Raw genomic sequence first — 18230 nt, 5'->3', positions numbered from 1 at the left:
TGGGCTCAGACCCACAACTTGGGGGGCTGGAGGGTGGTGATGGGGCTGGGACACACAGGAATGGGGCTGGGAGCAAAAGTGGGGGGGGTTTGGGGGGTGGTTATGGGGCTGGGACCCACAAGTTGGGGGGCTGGGGGGATGGTGATGGGGCTGGGACCCCCAGGAATGGAGCTGGGAGCAAAAGTGGGGGGGCTTCGGGGGTGGTTATGGGGCTGGGACCCTCAGGAATGGGGTTAGGGGGAGGTTATGGGGCTGGGACCCACAAGTTGGGGGGCTGGGGGGGTGGTGATGTGGCTGGGACCCACAAGTTGGGGGGCTGGGGACTGGTTATGGGGCTCAGACCCACAAGTTGGGGGGCTGGGGGGGAGGTTATGGGGCTGGGACACACAGGAATGGGGCTGGGAGCAAAAGTGGGGGGGGCTTGGGGGTGGTTATGGGGCTGGGACCCACAAGTTGGGGGGCTGGGGGGTGGTGATGGGGCTGGGACACACAGGAATGGGGCTGGGAGCAAAGTGGGGGGGCTTGGGGTGGTTATGGGGCTGGGACCCACAAGTTGGGGGGCTGGGGGGGGTGGTTATGGGGCTGGGACCCTCAGGAATGGGGCTGGAGGGTGGTTATGGGGCTGGGACCCACAAGTTGGGGGGCTGGGGGGGTGGTGATGTGGCTGGGACCCACAAGTTGGGGGGCTGGGGACTGGTTATGGGGCTCAGACCCACAAGTTGGGGGGGCTGGGGGGGAGGTTATGGGGCTGGGACACACAGGAATGGGGCTGGGAGCAAAAGTGGGGGGATTTGGGGGTGGTTATGGGGCTGAGACCCCCCAGGAATGGGGTTAGGGGGTGGTTATGGGGCTGGGACCCACAAGTTGGGGGGCTGGGGGGGTGGTTATGGGGCTGGGACCCCCAGGAATGGGGCTGGAGGGTGGGTTATGGGGCTGGGACCCCACAAGTTGGGGGGCTGGGAGGAGCTGCCCACCACGGGAACTGCCCACCTGCCCCCCACTTGTGGGTCTCACCCCTCCTTTTCTATGGGTCTGACCCCCCACTTGTGTGTCTGACCCCCACTTATGGGTCTCACTTGTGGGTCTCACCCACCACTTATGGGTCTCACCCCTCCCCTTCTATGGGTCTGCCCCCCACTCATGGGTCTGCCCCCCACTTATGGGTCTGACCCCCCACTTGTGGGTCTCACTCATGTGTCTGCCCCCCACTTCTGGGTCTCACTCGTGGGTCTCACTTCTGGGTCCCGCCCCCCACTTATGGGTCTGCCCCCCACTTGTGGGTCTCACTTCTGGGTCTCGCCCCCCACTTATGGGTCTCGCCCCCCACTTATGGGTCTGCCCCCCACTTATGGGTCTGCCCCCCACTTCTGGGTCTCACTTATGGGTCTGCCCCCCACTTATGGGTCTCGCCCCCCACTTATGGGTCTGCCCCCCACTTATGGGTCTCACCCCCCACTTGTGGGTCTCACTTATGGGTCTGCCCCCCACTTATGGGTCTGCCCCCCACTTCTGGGTCTCACTTATGGGTCTGCCCCCCACTTATGGGTCTGCCCCCCACTTCTGGGTCTCACTTATGGGTCTGCCCCCCACTTATGGGTCTGCCCCCCACTTCTGGGTCTCACTTATGGGTCTGCCCCCACTTCTGGGTCCCGCCCCCCACTTCTGGGTCCCGCCCCCCACTTATGGGTCCCGCCCCCCACTTGTGTGTCTGCCCCCCACTTATGGGTCTGCCCCCCACTTGTGGGTCTCACTTATGGGACTGCCCCCCACTTATGGGTCTGCCCCTACTTGTGGGTCTCACTTGTGGGTCTCTACCCCCACTTATGGGTCTGCCCCCCACTTGTGGGTCTCACTTATGGGTCTGACCCCCCACTTCTGGGTCTCACTCGTGTGTCTGCCCCCCACTTGTGGGTCTCACTTCTGGGTCTGCCCCCCACTTATGGGTCTCTACCCCCACTTATGGGTCTCTACCCCCACTTATGGGTCTGCCCCCCACTTATGGGTCTCACTTATGGGTCTGTCCCCCACTTATGGGTCCCGCCCCCCACTTATGGGTCTCACTTATGGGTCCCGCCCCCCACTTATGGGTCCCGCCCCCCACTTATGGGTCTCACTTATGGGTCTGCCCCCCACTTATGGGTCCCGCCCCCCACTTATGGGTCTCTACCCCCACTTCTGGGTCTCACCCCCCACTTGTGGGTCTCACCCCTCCCCTTCTATGGGTCTGACCCCCCACTTATGGGTCTCACTTATGGGTCTGCCCCCCACTTATGGGTCTGACCCCCACTCCTGGGTCCCACCCCTCCCCTTCTATGGGTCTCACCCCCCACTTGTGGGTCTCACTTATGGGTCTGCCCCCCACTTCTGGGTCCGCCCCCCCACCCGTGCCCCGCAGCGCTCGTGGGCCACTCGGCGTCGTTCCACGCGGGCGCGGCCGCGCTGTTCGTGTTCGGCGGCGCCTCGGGCTCGGGCTCGGGCTCGGGCTCGGGCTCGGGACTCTTCAGCCTCCGGCAGCGCGACCGGCGCTGGAGCCGCATCGAGCCCGCCCCGCGGCAGCGCCGTGAGAGACGGGGGGGGATGGGGAGGGGGTTTGGGGGGGTTTGGGGGGGATGGAGGGGGAGGGAGGGGTCTGGGGAGGGGGATGGAGGGGGAGGAGGGGGGTTTGGGGGGGTTTAGAGGGGATGGAGGTGGGATTGGGGGGGGATGGAGGGGTTGGGGAGGGGGATGGAGGGGGGTTTGGGGGGGTTTGGGGGGGATGGAGGGGGAGGGAGGGGGGTTTAGAGGGGATGGAGGTGGGATTGGGGGGGATGGAGGGGGGTTTGGGGGGGATGGAGGGGTTGGGGAGGGGGAGGGAGGGGGGTTTGGGGGGGATGGAGGGGTTGGGGAGGGGGAGGGAGGGGGGTTTGGGGGGGTTTGGGGGGGATGGAGGGGGGAGGGAGGGGGGTTTTAGAGGGATGGAGGTGGGATTGGGGGGGATGGAGGGGGGTTTGGGGGGGATGGAGGGGTTGGGGAGGGGGAGGGAGGGGGGTTTGGGGGGGATGGAGGGGTTGGGGAGGGGGAGGGAGGGGGTTTTGGGGGGGTTTGGGGGGGATGGAGGGGGATGGAGGGGGGTTTAGAGGGGATGGAGGTGGGATTGGGGGGGATGGAGGGGGGTTTGGGGGGGATGGAGGGGGGTTTGGGGGGGATGGAGGGGTTGGGGAGGGGGAGGGAGGGGGGTTTGGGGGGGGTTTGGGGGGGGATGGAGGGGTTGGGGAGGGGGATGGAGGGGGGTTTGGGGGGGATGGAGGGGTTGGGGAGGGGGAGGGAGGGGGGTTTGGGGGGGTTTGGGGGGGATGGAGGGGGATGGGGAGGGGGTTTGGGGGGGATTGGGGGGGATGGAGGGGTTGGGGAGGGGGTTTGGGGGGGATTGGGGGGGATGGGGAGGGGATTGGGGGGTTTGGGGGTATGGGGGGGTCTGGGGAGGGGGATGGAGGGGGGTTTGGGGGGGATTTGGGGGGAATGGGGAGGGGGTCTGGGGCAGTGAGGAGGGGGTTTGGGGGGGTTTGGGGGGGATTTGGGGGGGATGGGGAGGGGGAGGGAGGGGGGTTTGGGGGGGATGGGGAGGGGGAGGGAGGGGGTTGGGGAGGGGGTTTGGGGGGGTTTGGGGGGATGGGGGGGGATGGGGAGGGGGATGGGGAGGGGATTGGGGGGTTTGGGGGCGTTGGGGGGGCTGGGGAGGGGGATGGAGGGGGAGGGAGGGGTCTGGGGAGGGGATGGAGGGGGAGGGAGGGGGGTTTGGGGGGAATGGGGAGGGGGAGGGAGGGGGTTGGGGAGGGGGGTTTGGGGGGATGAAGGGGAATGGAGGGGGATGGAGGGGGCTTTGGGGGGATGGGGAGGGGGATGGAGGGGGTTTAGGGGGGTTTGGGGGGGCAGGGAGGGGCTTTGGGGGGATTGGGGGTCTGGGGAGGGGGAGGGAGGGGTTGGGGAGGGGGATGGAGGAATGGAGGGAGGGATGGAGGGGGGCTTGGGGGGGTTTGGGGGGGATGGGGGGGATGGGGGGAGTTTAGGGGGGTTGGGGGGGATGGGGAGGGGGAGGGAGGGGGTTGGGGAGGGGTTTGGGGGGATGGAGGGGGGTTGGGGGGGCAGGGAGGGGGGAATGGAGGGGGGTTTGGGGGGGATTTGGGGGGATTGGGGGGGATGGAGGGGTTGGGGAGGGGGTTTGGGGGGGATTGGGGGGGATGGGGGAGGGGATTGGGGGTTTGGGGTATGGGGGGGGTCTGGGGAGGGGGATGGAGGGGGGTTTGGGGGGGATTTGGGGGGGATGGGGAGGGGGTCTGGGGCAGTGAGGAGGGGGTTTGGGGGGGTTTGGGGGGGATTTGGGGGGATGGGGAGGGGGAGGGAGGGGGTTGGGGAGGGGGTTTGGGGGTCTTTGGGGGGGATGGGGGGGATGGGGAGGGGGATGGAGGGGGGTTTGGGGGGATGGAGGGGGAGGGAGGGGGATGGAGGGGGGCTTGGGGGGGGGCAAAGGGGGGATGAGGAGGGGGATGGAGGGGGTTTAGGGGGGTTTGGGGGGGCAGGGAGGGGCTTTGGGGGGTTGGGGGGTTTGGGGAGGGGGAGGGAGGGGTTGGGGAGGGGGATGGAGGAATGGAGGGAGGGATGGAGGGGGGCTTGGGGGGGTTTGGGGGGATTGGGGGGGATGGGGAGGGGGTTTGGGGGGGTTTGGGGGGATGGGGGGGATGGGGGGGATGGAGGGGGAGGGAGGGGTTGGGGAGGGGATGGAGGGGGTTTTTGGGGGGGATTTGGGGGGATTGGGGGGGATGGGGAGGGGTTGGGGAGGGGGATGGAGGGGGGTTTGGGGGGATTTGGGGGGATTGGGGGGGATGGGGAGGGGGTTTGGGGGTGATGGAGGGGGGTTTGGGGGGTTTTGGGGGGGATGGGGGGGGATGGGGAGGGGGATGGAGGGGGGTTTGGGGGGGATTTGGGGGGATTGGGGGGATGGGGAGGGGGTTTGGGGGGCATGGAGGGGTCTGGGAGGGATGGGGAGGGGCTTTGAGGGAGTTTGGGGGGGATTGGGGGGGATGGGGAGGGGGATGGAGGGGGGTTTGGGGGGGATTTGGGGGGATTGGGGGGGATGGGGAGGGGGGATGGAGGGGGGGTTTGGGGGAGTTTGGGGGGGATGGAGGGGATGGGGAGGGGGGATGGAGGGGGATGGGGGGGGTCTGAGGGGGATGGAGGGGAGTTTGAGGGGGATGGGGAGGGGGATGGAGGGGGGATTTGGGGGGATTTGGGGGGATGGGGGGGATGGAGGGGTTTGGGGGAGTTTGGGGAGTTTGGGGGGGATGGAGGGGATGGGGAGGGGGATGGAGGGGAGTTTGAGGGGGATGGGGAGGGGGATGGGGAGGGGGATGGAGGGGGGTTTGGGGGGTTGGGGGGGTTGGGGAGGATGGGGAGGGGATTTGGGGGGTGATGGAGGGGGGTTTGGGGGGTTTTGGGGGGGATGGGAGGGATGGGGAGGGGGATGGAGGGGGGTTTGGGGGGATTGGGGGGGATGGGGAGGGGGTTTGGGGGGGATGGAGGGGTCTGGGAGGGATGGGGAGGGGATGGGGAGGGGCTTTGAGGGAGTTTGGGGGGGATGGGGGGGATGGGGAGGGGGATGGGGAGGGGATTTGGGGGGTTTGGGGGGGATGGGGGGGATGGGGAGGGGGATGGGGAGGGGATTTGGGGGGGTTTGGGGGGATGGGGGGGATGGGGAGGGGGATGGAGGGGGGTTTGGGGGGGATTTGGGGGATTGGGGGGGATGGGGAGGGGGTTTGGGGGGATGAAGGGGGATGGAGGGGCTTTGGGGGGGATGGGGAGGGGGATGGAGGGGATTTGGGGGGGTTTGGGGGGATGGGGGGGATGGAGGGGAGTTTGGGGGGGATGGAGGGGTTGGGGAGGGGGATGGAGGGGGTTTGGGGGGGTTTGGGGGAGTTTGGGGGGGATGGGGAGGGGGATGGAGGGGGGGATTTGGGGGGATGGGGGGGATGGGGGGGATGGGGGGGTTGGAGAGGGGGATGGAGGGGGGTTTGGGGGATGGAGGGGGATGGGGAGGGGGATGGGGGGGTCTGAGGGGGATGGAGGGGGATGGAGGGGGGTTTGGGGGGGGTTTGGGGGGGGATGGAGGGGGATAGAGGCAGTTTGGGGGGATGGGGAGGGGATTGGGGGGTCTGAAGGGGGATGGAGGGGGGTGGAGGGGGGGTTGGGGGGGTTTGGGGGGGATGGAGGGGGATGGGGGGGGATGGAGGGGAGTTTGGGGGGGATGGGGAGGGGGAGGGAGGGGGATGGAGGGGGGTTTGGGGGGATGGGGGATGGGGGGGATGGGGAGGGGGATAGAGGGGGGGTTTGGGGGGGATGGAGGGGTTGGGGGGATGGGGAGGGGATTTGGGGGGGTTTGGGGGGTTGGGGGGGTTGGGGGGATGGGGGGATGGGGAGGGGATTTGGGGGGGTTTGGGGGGGATGGAGGGGATGGGGAGGGGGAGGGAGGGGGTTGGGGAGGGGGTTTAGGGGGATGGATGGAGGGGGTTTGGGGGGGATTTGGGGGGATTAGGGGGGATGGAGGGGGTTTGGGGGGGTCTGGGGGGGTTGGAGGGGTTGGGGAGGGAGATGGGGGGGATTGAGGGGGTTTAGGGGGGTTTGGGGGGCAAAGGGGGGTCTGGGGGGAGGGTTGGAGGGGATCTGGGGGGGTCAGGGGGGAGTTTGGGGGGGCAAACGGGGGTCTGGGGGTTCAGGGGGGGTTTGGGGGTTCAGAGGCTTTTTTGGGGGTGTTGGGGGGTTCCCACTTTGCCCCTCCCCCTTTTAACCCCTCCCACGACCCCCCCTTTGACCTCATGACCCCCCCCCCCAGCCCCCTCCCCACTTTCTGCACGGGGGGGCGCTGCTGGGGGACGTGCTGCTGGTTTTGGGGGGCAGGACCCCCAGCCAGGACTTCAGCCAGAGCCTCCACTTCTACCAAGTGAGGTGCAACACGTGGCTGCAGCTGCACCCAGGTGAGGGCACCCCAAAAACCGGGGGGGGACCCCAAAAATGGGGGAGGGGGACCCCAAAAATGGGGGTGGGAGACCCCAAAATGGGGGTGGGCACCCCAAAAATGGGGAAGGGGACCCCAAAAATAAGGGGGAGGGGGCTTCTACTTCTACCCAGTGAGGTGCAACGTGGCTGCAGCTGCACCCAGGTGGGGGCACCCCAAAAACCGGGGGGCACCCCAAAAATGGGGAGGGGGACCCCAAAAATGGGGAAGGGGACCCCAAAAATAAGGGGGGAGGGGGCTTCTACTTCTACCCAGTGAGGTGCAACACGTGGCTGCAGCTGCACCCAGGTGGGGGCACCCCAAAAACCGGGGGGGACCCCAAAAACGGGGAGGGGACCCCAAAATAAGGGGGGAGGGGGTGGGGGGGGTGCAAGGGGGCAGTTTGGGGGGGCTGGAGGGGAAGGGAGGGGCTGGGGAGGGGGCTGGGGAGGATTTGGGGGGGTCCTGGGGGGGTCTCAACCTGGTTTAGGAGTGGGGGGGGCAGGGGGGACCCCAAAAATAAGGGGGGAGGGGGCGTGGGGGGGTGCAAGGGGGCGGTTTGGGGGGGCTGGAGGGGAAAGGGGAGACTGGGGAGGGGGCTGGGGGGGATTTGGGGGGGTCCTGGGGGGGTCCCAACTTGGTTTAGGAGTGGGGGGGACAGAGGGGACCCCAAAAATAAGGGGGAGGGGTTGTGGGGGGGGGGTTCAAGGGGGAGTTTGGGGGGTGTCAGTGGGTTTGGGGGGGTCTGTCAGTGGGGGAGGGGCTTTTTGGGGGGTCTCTTCTTTGGGGGAGGGGCTTTGGGGGGCTGTCATTGGGTTTGGGGGGCCTGTAAGTGGGGGAGGGGCTTTTTGGGGGGTCCCAGTGGATTTGGGGGGTGTCAGCAGTCGGGGAGGGGCTTTTTGGGGGGTGTCATTGGGTTTGGGGGGGCTGTCAGTGGGTGAGGGGCTTTGGGGGGGTCTATTCCTTGGGGGAGGGGCTTTTTAGGGGGTGTCATTGGATTTGGGGGGGTCCCAGTGGCTTTGGGGGTGTCAGCAGTGGGGGAGGGGCTTTGGGGGGGTCTCTTCTTTGGGGGAGGGGCTTTGGGGGCTTTGGGGGGCTGTCAGTGGGGGAGGGGCCGTTTTGGGGGGGTCTCTTCTTTGGGGGAGGGGCTTTGGGGGGGTGTCAGTGGGGGAGGGGCGTTTTGGGGGGGGGTCTATTCCGTGGGGGGGGGGGTCATTGGGTTTGGGGGGGTCTGTCAGTGGGGGAGGGGCGTTTTGGGGGGGTGTCAGTGGGGGAGGGGCTTTGGGGGGGTCTCTTCTTTGGGGGAGGGCGTTTTGGGGGGGTGTCAGTGGGGGAGGGGCCGTTTTGGGGGGATCTCTTCTTTGGGGGAGGGGCTTTGGGGGGGTCCCAGTGGATTTGGGGGTGTCAGCAGTGGGGGAGGGGCTTTGGGGGGGGTGTCAGTGGGGGAGGGGCGTTTTGGGGGGGGTCTATTCCGTGGGGGAGGGGCGTTTTGGGGGTGGTCCCTGAGCCTCCCCTCCCCCCCCCGCAGCCCTCCCCGGTGCTGGGCGAGCCCATGAGCCGCTCGGTCGCCCACGCCGTGGCCGTGGCCGGGGGCCGCGTGTTCGTGTCGGGGGGGTTCAACGGGGGGGTCCTGGGGCGCCTCGTGGCTCTGAGGGTCCCCAAAGACCCCTGCGAGACCCTCCCCCACCCCGAGAGCTGCGACGGCGCCGGAGCCGCCTGCGTGTGGTGCCGGGGGAGGTGCCGGGGGGGCTGAGGCTGCGCGAGGGTGAGGGGCTGGGGGGGGCTGGGGGGGGCTGGGGGGGGTTTGGAGGGGATTGGGGGGGCTGGGGAGGGGGCTGGGGGGGATATGAGGGGGTTTGAGGGGGTCTGGGGGGGGTTTGGGGGGCTGGAGAGGGAGCTGGGGGGGGTTTGAGGGGGGTCTAGGGGAGTGGGGAGGGGGCTGGAGGGTCTTTGGGGGGAGCTGGGGGAGTTTTGGGGGGTCTGGGGGGGTTTTGGGGGGCTGGGGAGGGGCTCGGAGGGGTCTGGGGGGTTTTTTTTGGGAGGTTTGGGGGGGTTTGAGGGGATCTGGGGGGAGTTTGGGGGTTTTGGGGGGCTGGGGGACTGAGGGGGGTATGGGGGGCTAGGGGGGCTTTGGGGGGGTCCAGGGGGGATTTCGGGGGGTCTTGGGGAGTGGGGAGGGGGCTGGGGGGGGTTTGGGGGGCTGAGGAGGGGCTGGGGGGGGTCCAGGGGGGTCCAGGGGGGTTTTGGGGGGCTGGAGAAAGTTTGGGGGGCTGGGAGAGGGGGGTTTGGGGGATTCCAGGGGAGATTTGGGGGGGATTTGGGGGGGTCTTGGGGAGTGGGGAGGGGGCTGGGAGGGGTTTTGGGGGGGTCTGAGGGGGGTTTGGGGGGGCTGGGGAGGGGGCTGGGGGGGGTTTGGGGGAGGTTTGGGGGGTCTGGGGGGGGTTGGGGGAGGTTTTGGGGGGCTGGGGGGGTCTGGGGAGGGGTCTGGGGGGATTTGGGGGACTGGGGAGGGTTTGGGGGCTGGGAGAGGGGCTGGGAGGGGTTTGAGGGGGGTCTGGGGGAGTGAGGAGGGGGCTGGAGGGTCTCTGGGGGGAGCTGGGGGGGTTTTGGGGGGGTCTGAGGGGGGGTTTGGGGGGGCTGAGGGGGATTTGGGGGGCTGGGAGGGGGCTGAGGGGCTGAGGCTGCGTGAAGGTGAGGGGCTGGGGGGGTTTGGGGGTCTGGGGGAGGGCTGGGGGGGGTCCAGGGGGGTTTTGGGGGGCTGGGGAGGGGGCTGGGGGGGGTTGAGGGGGTCTGGGGGGGTTTGGGGGGATTTTGGGGGGGTTTGGGGGGGTTTAAGGGGGTCTGAGGGGTCTGGGGGCTTTTGGGGGGGTTTGGGAGACTCTGAGGGGGCTGGGGGGGTTTGGGGGTCAGGGGAGGCTGGGCTGTATGCAAATGAGATGCAAATGAGATGCAAATGGCCAGGCTGGGCTGTGACCCTGGAGCTGCCGCCTGTGACCCCTCCCCCCGCGAGTGCCGGCGGCTGCGGAGCTGCAGCGAGTGTGTGGGGCAGCACCCCATGGGCACGCAGGTCAGACCCATAACTGCCCCACTGCTGCCCCATAGCGACCCATAACTGACCCACTGCTGCCCCATAGCGACCCCCTGACCCATAACCGACCCATAACCAACCCATAACTGACCCATGGCCAGCGGAGCTGCAGCGAGTGTGTGGGGCAGCACCCCATGGGCACGCAGGTCAGACCCACAACTGCCCCACTGCTGCCCCATAACTGCCCCACAGCGACCCATAACTGCCCCACAGACACCCCCTGACCCATAACCAACCCATAACCAACCCATAACTGACCCATAACCAACCCACAACTGCCCCACTGCTGCCCCATAGCGCCCCATAACTGCCCCACAGACACCCCCTGACCCATAACCAACCCATAACCAACCCATAACCAACCCATAACCAACCCACAACTGACCCATGGGCAGCGGAGCTGCAGCGAGTGTGTGGGGCAGCACCCCATGGGCACGCAGGTCAGACCCACAACTGCCCCACTGCTGCCCCATAGCGACCCATAACTGACCCACTGCTGCCCCATAGCGACCCCCTGACCCATAACCGACCCATAACCGACCCATAACCAACCCATGGCCAGCGGAGCTGCAGCGAGTGTGTGGGGCAGCACCCCATGGGCACGCAGGTCAGACCCACAGCGACCCCCTGCTGCCCCACAACTGCCCCACAGCGACCCACAGACACCCCCTGACCCACTGCTGCCCCACAGACACCCCCTGACCCATAACCAACCCATAACCGACCCATAACTGACCCATGGCCAGCGGAGCTGCAGCGAGTGTGTGGGGCAGCACCCCATGGGCACACAGGTCAGACCCACAGACACCCCCTGCTGCCCCATAACTGCCCCACAGCGACCCACAGACACCCCCTGACCCACTGCTGCCCCACAGACACCCCCTGCTGCCCCACAGCTGCCCCACAGCGACCCACAGACACCCCCTGACCCACTGCTGCCCCATAGCGACCCATAACTGACCCACAGACACCCCCTGACCCATAACTGACCCACAGACACCCCCTGACCCATAACTGACCCACAGCTGCCCCATAGCGACCCATAACTGACCCACAGCAACCCATGGCGACCCACTGCTGCCCCACAGCGACCCCCTGACCCATAACTGACCCATAACTGACCCATAACTGACCCCATGGCCACGCAGGTCAGACCCACAGCGACCCACAACTGACCCATAACTGACCCACAGAGACCCCCTGACCCACAACTGACCCATAGCTGACCCACAGCAACCCCCGACCCATAACTGCCCCACAACTGACCCCTCTCAGTCCCCTCCAGTGCCTCCCAGTGCCTCCCAGTCCCCTCCCAGTGCCTCCCAGTGCCTCCCAGTCCCCTCCCAGTCCCTCCCAGTCCCTCCCAGTGCCTCCGAGTGCCTCCCAGTCCCCTCCCAGTGCCTCCCAGTGCCTCCCAGTCCCCTCCCAGTGCCTCCCAGTGCCTCCCAGTGCCCCCCAGCCTCACCCCCCTGTCCCCCCGCAGCCGCCCCCGTGCCAGTGGTGCCCCAGCTGCCCCGAGGGGCTGTGTGTGAGCCTCCCAGTCCCCTCCCAGTCCCTCCCAGTCCCCTCCCAGTGCCTCCCAGTCCCCTCCCAGTCCCTCCCAGTCCCCTCCCAGTGCCTCCCAGTGCCTCCCAGTCCCTCCCAGTCCCCTCCCAGCCCCTCCCAGTGCCCTCCAGTCCCCTCCCAGTGCCTCCCAGTGCCTCCCAGTCCCTCCCAGTCCCTCCCAGTCCCCTCCCAGTCCCTCCCAGTCCCCTCCCAGTGCCTCCCAGTCCCTCCCAGTCCCTCCCAGTCCCCTCCCAGCCCCTCCCAGTGCCCTCCAGTCCCCTCCCAGTGCCTCCCAGTGCCTCCCAGTCCCTCCCAGTGCCTCCCAGTCCCCTCCCAGTCCCTCCCAGTCCCCTCCCAGTGCCTCCCAGTGCCTCCCAGTGCCCCCCAGTCCCCTCCCAGTGCCTCCCAGTGCCTCCCAGTCCCCTCCCAGTGCCTCCCAGTGCCTCCCAGTCCCTTCCAGTCCCCTCCCAGCCCCTCCCAGTGCCTCCCAGTCCCCCCCCAGTCCCCTCCCAGTCCCTCCCAGTGCCTCCCAGTCCCCTCCCAGTGCCTCCCAGTGCCTCCCAGTGCCCCCCAGCCTCACCCCCCTGTCCCCCCGCAGCCGCCCCCGTGCCAGTGGTGCCCCAGCTGCCCCGAGGGGCTGTGTGTGAGCCGTGGGAGCAGCTGTGGGCAGGAGCTGCCTCAGTGTCCCCTGGCCCAGCGCCCGGTGCTGGCGGCCGCCAACTGCTCGGAGCAGCTCTGGACACACCAGCTCAAGCGCACTGGTACGCACTGGGGGGCACTGGGGGGCAGTGGGAGGCACTGGGAGGAGGCTGGGAGGCACTGGGAGGGGATATGGGGGAACTGGGAGGGGATATGGCAGAACTAGGAGGCACTGGGGGGCACTGGGAGGGACTGGGAGGGGATTGGGGGGCACTGGGAAGGGATATGGCAGAACTGGGAGGGACTGGGAGGGGATTGGGGGGCACTGGGAAGGGATATGGCAGAACTGGGAGGGACTGGGAGGGGATTGGGGGGCACTGGGAAGGGATATGGCAGAACTGGGAGGGACTGGGAGGGGATATGGTGGAACTAGGGGGCACTGGGTGGGGACTGGGAGGTACTGGGAGGGGATAGGGTAGAACTGGGAGGCACTGGGAGGGACTGGGAGGGAATATGGTGGAACTAGGGGGCACTGGGTGGGGACTGGGAGGTACTGGGAGGGGATAGGGTAGAACTGGGAGGCACTGGGGGGCACTGGGAGGCACTGGGAGGGGATATGGTTGAACTGGGAGGGACTGGAAAGGGACTGGGAGGGGATATGGTTGAACTGGGAGGCACTGGGAGGGGATATGGTTGAACTGGGAGGGACTGGGAGGGGATATGGTTGAACTGGGAGGGGCTGGGAGGGGATATGGTTGAACTGGGAGGGACTGGGCCACATCCTGAGCTCCCAGCTCTCTCTTGACTGGGGGTCTCTGAGCTCTGTGGGGTCTTTTTTGGTCTCTGAAGCTAAGCAGGGTCTGGCCCGGTTAGCGCTTGGATGGGAGACCACATGAGGAACCCTGGGTGCTGTAGGCTTGGCTCTGGGAGGAATCTCTGGGGGGTCTCTGAGGGATCTATGGGGGTCTCTGAGGGATCTCACCCCCTCCCCAGGCCAGACCCACTGCATCCAGAGCACCCAGCTCTCTTATAACTGGGGGTCTCTGTGGTCTGTGGGGTCTTTTTTGGTCTCTGAAGCTAAGCAGGGTCGGGCCTGGTTAGCGCTTGGATGGGAGACCAGGGCGCTATAGGCTTGTCTCTGGGGTGTCTGTGGGGATCTCTGGGAGGGTCTCTGAGGGCCTGTTGCCCCCTCCCCAGGCGAGTCCCCCCGCAGCCTGAGCTCCCAGCCCTCCTATGACTGGGACTGCCTCAGCCACCCCCAGCTCAACGCGTCTCCCGAGGCGCCGGCGCCGCGCTGCCCCGTCCCCTGTCACCAGCAGCGCTCCTGCGCCCTCTGCCTGGGCTCCAGCGGCGCCGACGGCGACACAGGGCACTGCCTCTGGAGCACCGCGCTCAGCATGGTCAGGGGGGCACGGGGGAGGGGGCTGGGGGCACTTGGGGGGCAGGGGGAGGGGATTGGGCATGGTCAGGGGGGCACGGGGGAGGGGGCTGGGGGCACTTGGGGGGCAGGGGGAGGGGGTTGGGGGCACTTGGGGGGCATGGGGAGGGGGCTGGGGGCACTTGGGGGGCACGGGGAGGGGGTTGGGGGCACTTGGGGGGCAGGGGGAGGGGGTTGGGGGCACTTGGGGGGCAGGGGGAGGGGGTTGGGGGCACTTGGAGGGCAGGGGGAGGGGGCTGGGGGCACTTGGGGGGCAGGGGGAGGGGGTTGGGGGCACTTGGGGGGCAGGGGGAGGGGGTTGGGGGCACTTGGGGGGCAGGGGAGAGGGGCTGGGGGCACTTGGAGGGCAGGGGGAGGGGGTTGGGGGCACTTGGAGGGCAGGGGGAGGGGGTTGGGGGCACTTGGAGGGCAGGGGGAGGGGGCTGGGGGCACTTGGGGGGCAGGGGGAGGGGGCTGGGGGCACTTGGGGGGCAGGGGGAGGGGGTTGGGGGCACTTGGAGGGCAGGGGGAGGGGGTTGGGGGCACTTGGGGGGCAGGGGGAGGGGGTTGGGGGCACTTGGAGGGCAGGGGGAGGGGGTTGGGGGCACTTGGAGGGCAGGGGAGAGGGGCTGGGGGCACTTGGGGGGCAGGGGGAGGGGGTTGGGGGCACTTGGAGGGCAGGGGAGAGGGGCTGGGGGCACTTGGGGGGCAGGGGGAGGGGGTTGGGGGCACTTGGAGGGCAGGGGAGAGGGGCTGGGGGCACTTGGAGGGCAGGGGGAGGGGGCTGGGGGCACTTGGGGGGCAGGGGGAGGGGGTTGGGGGCACTTGGAGGGCAGGGGGAGGGGGTTGGGGGCACTTGGAGGGCAGGGGAGAGGGGCTGGGGGCACTTGGAGGGCAGGGGGAGGGGGTTGGGGGCACTTGGAGGGCAGGGGGAGGGGGCTGGGGGCACTTGGGGGGCAGGGGGAGGGGGTTGGGGGCACTTGGAGGGCAGGGGGAGGGGGTTGGGGGCACTTGGGGGGCAGGGGGAGGGGGCTGGGGGCACTTGGGGGGCAGGGGGAGGGGGTTGGGGGCACTTGGAGGGCAGGGGGAGGGGGTTGGGGGCACTTGGGGGGCAGGGGGAGGGGGTTGGGGGCACTTGGAGGGCAGGGGGAGGGGGCTGGGGGCACTTGGGGGGCAGGGGGAGGGGGTTGGGGGCACTTGGGGGGCAGGGGGAGGGGGTTGGGGGCACTTGGAGGGCAGGGGGAGGGGGTTGGGGGCACTTGGAGGGCAGGGGAGAGGGGCTGGGGGCACTTGGAGGGCAGGGGGAGGGGGTTGGGGGCACTTGGAGGGCAGGGGGAGGGGGCTGGGGGCACTTGGGGGGCAGGGGGAGGGGGTTGGGGGCACTTGGAGGGCAGGGGAGAGGGGCTGGGGGCACTTGGAGGGCAGGGGGAGGGGGCTGGGGGCACTTGGAGGGCAGGGGAGAGGGGCTGGGGGCACTTGGAGGGCAGGGGGAGGGGGTTGGGGGCACTTGGAGGGCAGGGGGAGGGGGCTGGGGGCACTTGGGGGGCAGGGGGAGGGGGTTGGGGGCACTTGGGGGGCAGGGGGAGGGGGCTGGGGGCACTTGGGGGGCAGAGCAGGGGGTCACTGGTTGGTCAGAGTGGTCACTGGTATGTAACTGGTGTGTAACTGATGTCACTGGTGTGTGGCTGGTGTGTAACTGGTGCCACTGGTGTGTAACTGGTGCCACTGGTGTGTAACTGGTGTCACTGGTGTGTCCCCGCAGTGCCTCAGCCCCTGGTTCGTGCCCCTGCGCTGCCTGGCCGGTGCCTGCGGGCGGCTCCTGGGGGGCTCCTCCCCGGGGGGGGGCTCCGGGGGGGCGCAGTGTGGGGGGGGCTGTGGGGCTGCCCCCCATTGCTCCCGCTGCCTGCAGCTGCCCCACTGCGGCTGGTGCTCCCGGCCCGGCCTCGACGGCGGCGGCCGCTGCCTCCAGGGGGGGCTGCACGGGCCCCACCACGGTAACGGGGGCTGGGGGGGCTGGGGGGGGGTTTGAAGGGGATTATGGGGGGCTATGAGGGGGTTATGGGGGGTTTTTGGGGGGTTATGGGGGACTATGAGGGGTTTGAGGGGGTTCATGGAGGGGCTATAAGGGGTCTGAGGGGGGTTTTGGGGGGCTATGAGGGGTCTGAAGGGGGTTATGGGGGGCTATGAGGGGTTTGAGGGGGGTCATGGAGGGGTTATGGGAGGCTATGAGGGGTCTGAGGGGGGTTTTGGAGGCTTTGAGGGGGATTTTAGGGGGCTTATGAGGGGTTTGAAGGGGGTTATGGGGGGGTTGGGGGGTTTATGGGGGCTATGGGGGGTTTGAGGGGGGTTTGGGGGGGCTATGAGGGGTTTGAGGGGGGTTATGAGGGGGTTTAGGGGGGCTATGAGGGGTCTGAGGGGAGTTATGAGGGGGTTTAGGGGGGTTATGGGGGGGTTTTGGGGGGCTATGAGGGGTTTGAGGGGAGTTATGGGGGGTTTTGGGGGGCTATAAGGGGTCTCAGGGGAGTTATGGGGGGTTTTGGGGGGCTATGAGGGGTTTGAGGGGGGTTATGGGGGGCTATGAGGGGTGTTTTGGGGGGCTTTAGGGGGGCTACGAGGGGGTTGAGGGGCGTTATGGGGGGTTTTGGGGGGCTATGAGGGGTTTGAGGGGGGTTTTGGGGGGCTATGAGGGATCTAAGGGGGGTTATGGGGGGGTTTGGGGGGGCTACGAGAGGTTTGAGGGGGGTTTAGGGGGGCTATGAGGGGTTTGAGGGGCGTTATGGGGGGTTTTGGGGGGCTATGAGAGGTCTGAGGGGGGTTTTGGGGGGATTTAGGGGGGCTATGAGGGGTTTGAGGGGGGTTTTGGGGGGATTATGAGGGATCTGAGGGGGGATTTGGGGGGCTACAAGGGGTCTGAGGGGGGTTATGGGGGGCTTTAGGGGGGCTATAAAGAGTCTGAGGTGTGTTTTGGGGGGCTATGAGGGGTCTGGGGGGGGTTTTGGGGGGCTATAAAGAGTCTGAGGGGGATTTTGGGGGGTCTGAGGGGGGTTTTGGGGGGCTATGAGGGGTTTGAGGGGCATTATGGGGGGTTTGAGGGGGGATTTGGGAGTTTTGGGGGGCTATGAGGGGTTTGAGGGGGGTTTTGGGGGGCTATGAGGGATCTGAGGGAGGTTTGGGGGGGTTATGGGGGGGTATGGGGGGTCTGAGGGAGGTTTTGGGGGGGTTTAGGGGCCTTATGGGGGGATATGGGGGTTTGAGGGGAGTTTTGGGGGGCTATGAGGGGTTTTGGGGGGCTATGAGGGGTATGAGGGGAGTTTTGGGGGGCTATGAGGAGTCTGAGGGGGGTTATGGGGGGGTTTGAGGGGGGTTATGGGGGTTTTGGGGTGTCTCTGGAGGTTTGGGGGGTCTGTGGGGGGCACAAGGGGGTTTGGGGGGGCTCTGGGGGTTTCAGGGTGTCTCTGGGGGGTTGGGGGGGACTCTGGGGGCACAGGGTGTTTTGGGGTGTCTCTGGGGGTTTTGGGGGGCTCTGGGGGGTTGGGGGGGCTATGGGAGGTTTGGGGTGTCTCTGGGGGATTTGGGGGGGTCTCTGGGGCACAGAGGGTTTGGGTTGTCTCAGGGGGGTTTTGGGGTCTATGGGAGGCTTGGGGTGTCTCTGGGGGTTTGGGGGTCTTTGGGGGGTTTTGGGGGTCTCTGGAGGTTTTTGGGGTGTCCCTGGAGGGTTTTGGGGTCTCTGGGGGGTTTTGGGGTGTCTCTGGGGGTTTTGGGGTGTCTCTGGGGGATTTGGGGTGTCTCTGGGGGGTTTTGGGGTCTCTGGAAGGTTTTGGGGGGCTCTGGAGGTTTCGGGGTGTCTCTGGGGGTTTGAGGGGTCTCTGGAGGTTTTGGGGTGTCTCTGGGGGGTTTTGGGGTGTCTGGGGGGTTGGGGGGGTCTCTGGGGGTTTCGGGGTGTCTCAGGGGGTCCCCCAATGCCGTGCTGCCCCCCAGGGCTGGCTCAGGCGTGCGGGTCGGGCTCGGTCTGGTCCTTCCTCACGTGTCCCCCCGAGGATGAGTGTGAGAACGGGCACCACGACTGCGGCCCCACACACAGCTGCCAGGACCTGCCGCGCGGCTACCGCTGCGTCTGTGCCCCCGGCTACAGCCCCCACCCGTGAGTGGGGGGCTCAGGGGGTCTGGGGGGTCTGGGGGGCATTTTGGGGGGCACAGGGGGGTACAGAGGGGTACAGGGGGGCAGTGGGATAGAGCCTATACACAGCTGCCAGGACCTGCCGCGCGGCTACCGCTGCGTCTGCGCCCCCGGCTACAGCCCCCACCCGTGAGTGGGGGGCTCAGGGGGTCTGGGGGGCATTTTGGGGGGCACAGGGGGGCATAGGGGGCATTTGGGGGGCACAGGGGGCAGTGGGGGGCAGTGGGATAGAGCCCACACACAGCTGCCAGGACCTGCCGCGCGGCTACCGCTGCGTCTGCGCCCCCGGCTACAGCCCCCACCCGTGAGTGGGGGTCTGGGGGGGCACCAGGGGGGTCTG

General features: G+C 68.1%; 1 protein-coding gene across 1 annotated transcript in view; it reads left to right on the top strand.

The window, feature by feature from the left end:
• Window positions 1-2395: 2395 nt before the first annotated feature.
• LOC133629077 (multiple epidermal growth factor-like domains protein 8) overlaps window positions 2396-18230 on the top strand; it is a gene marked incomplete at both ends in the record, with an annotated part of 38890 nt that continues 23055 nt past the window's right edge. Inside the window, 8 exon segments of the mRNA XM_062019714.1 lie at window positions 2396-2560; window positions 7190-7299; window positions 8553-8772; window positions 11596-11636; window positions 12256-12418; window positions 13494-13696; window positions 15476-15707; window positions 17692-17854. Coding sequence (XP_061875698.1) covers window positions 2396-2560; window positions 7190-7299; window positions 8553-8772; window positions 11596-11636; window positions 12256-12418; window positions 13494-13696; window positions 15476-15707; window positions 17692-17854 — 1297 coding nt within the window.

Source organism: Colius striatus, unplaced genomic scaffold (assembly GCF_028858725.1).
Source record: "Colius striatus isolate bColStr4 unplaced genomic scaffold, bColStr4.1.hap1 scaffold_125, whole genome shotgun sequence".
In the NCBI taxonomy this organism is placed as follows: domain Eukaryota; kingdom Metazoa; phylum Chordata; class Aves; order Coliiformes; family Coliidae; genus Colius; species Colius striatus.
Note: the sequence above shows the minus strand (reverse complement) of the source record. Positions and strands in the feature narration are given on the sequence as shown.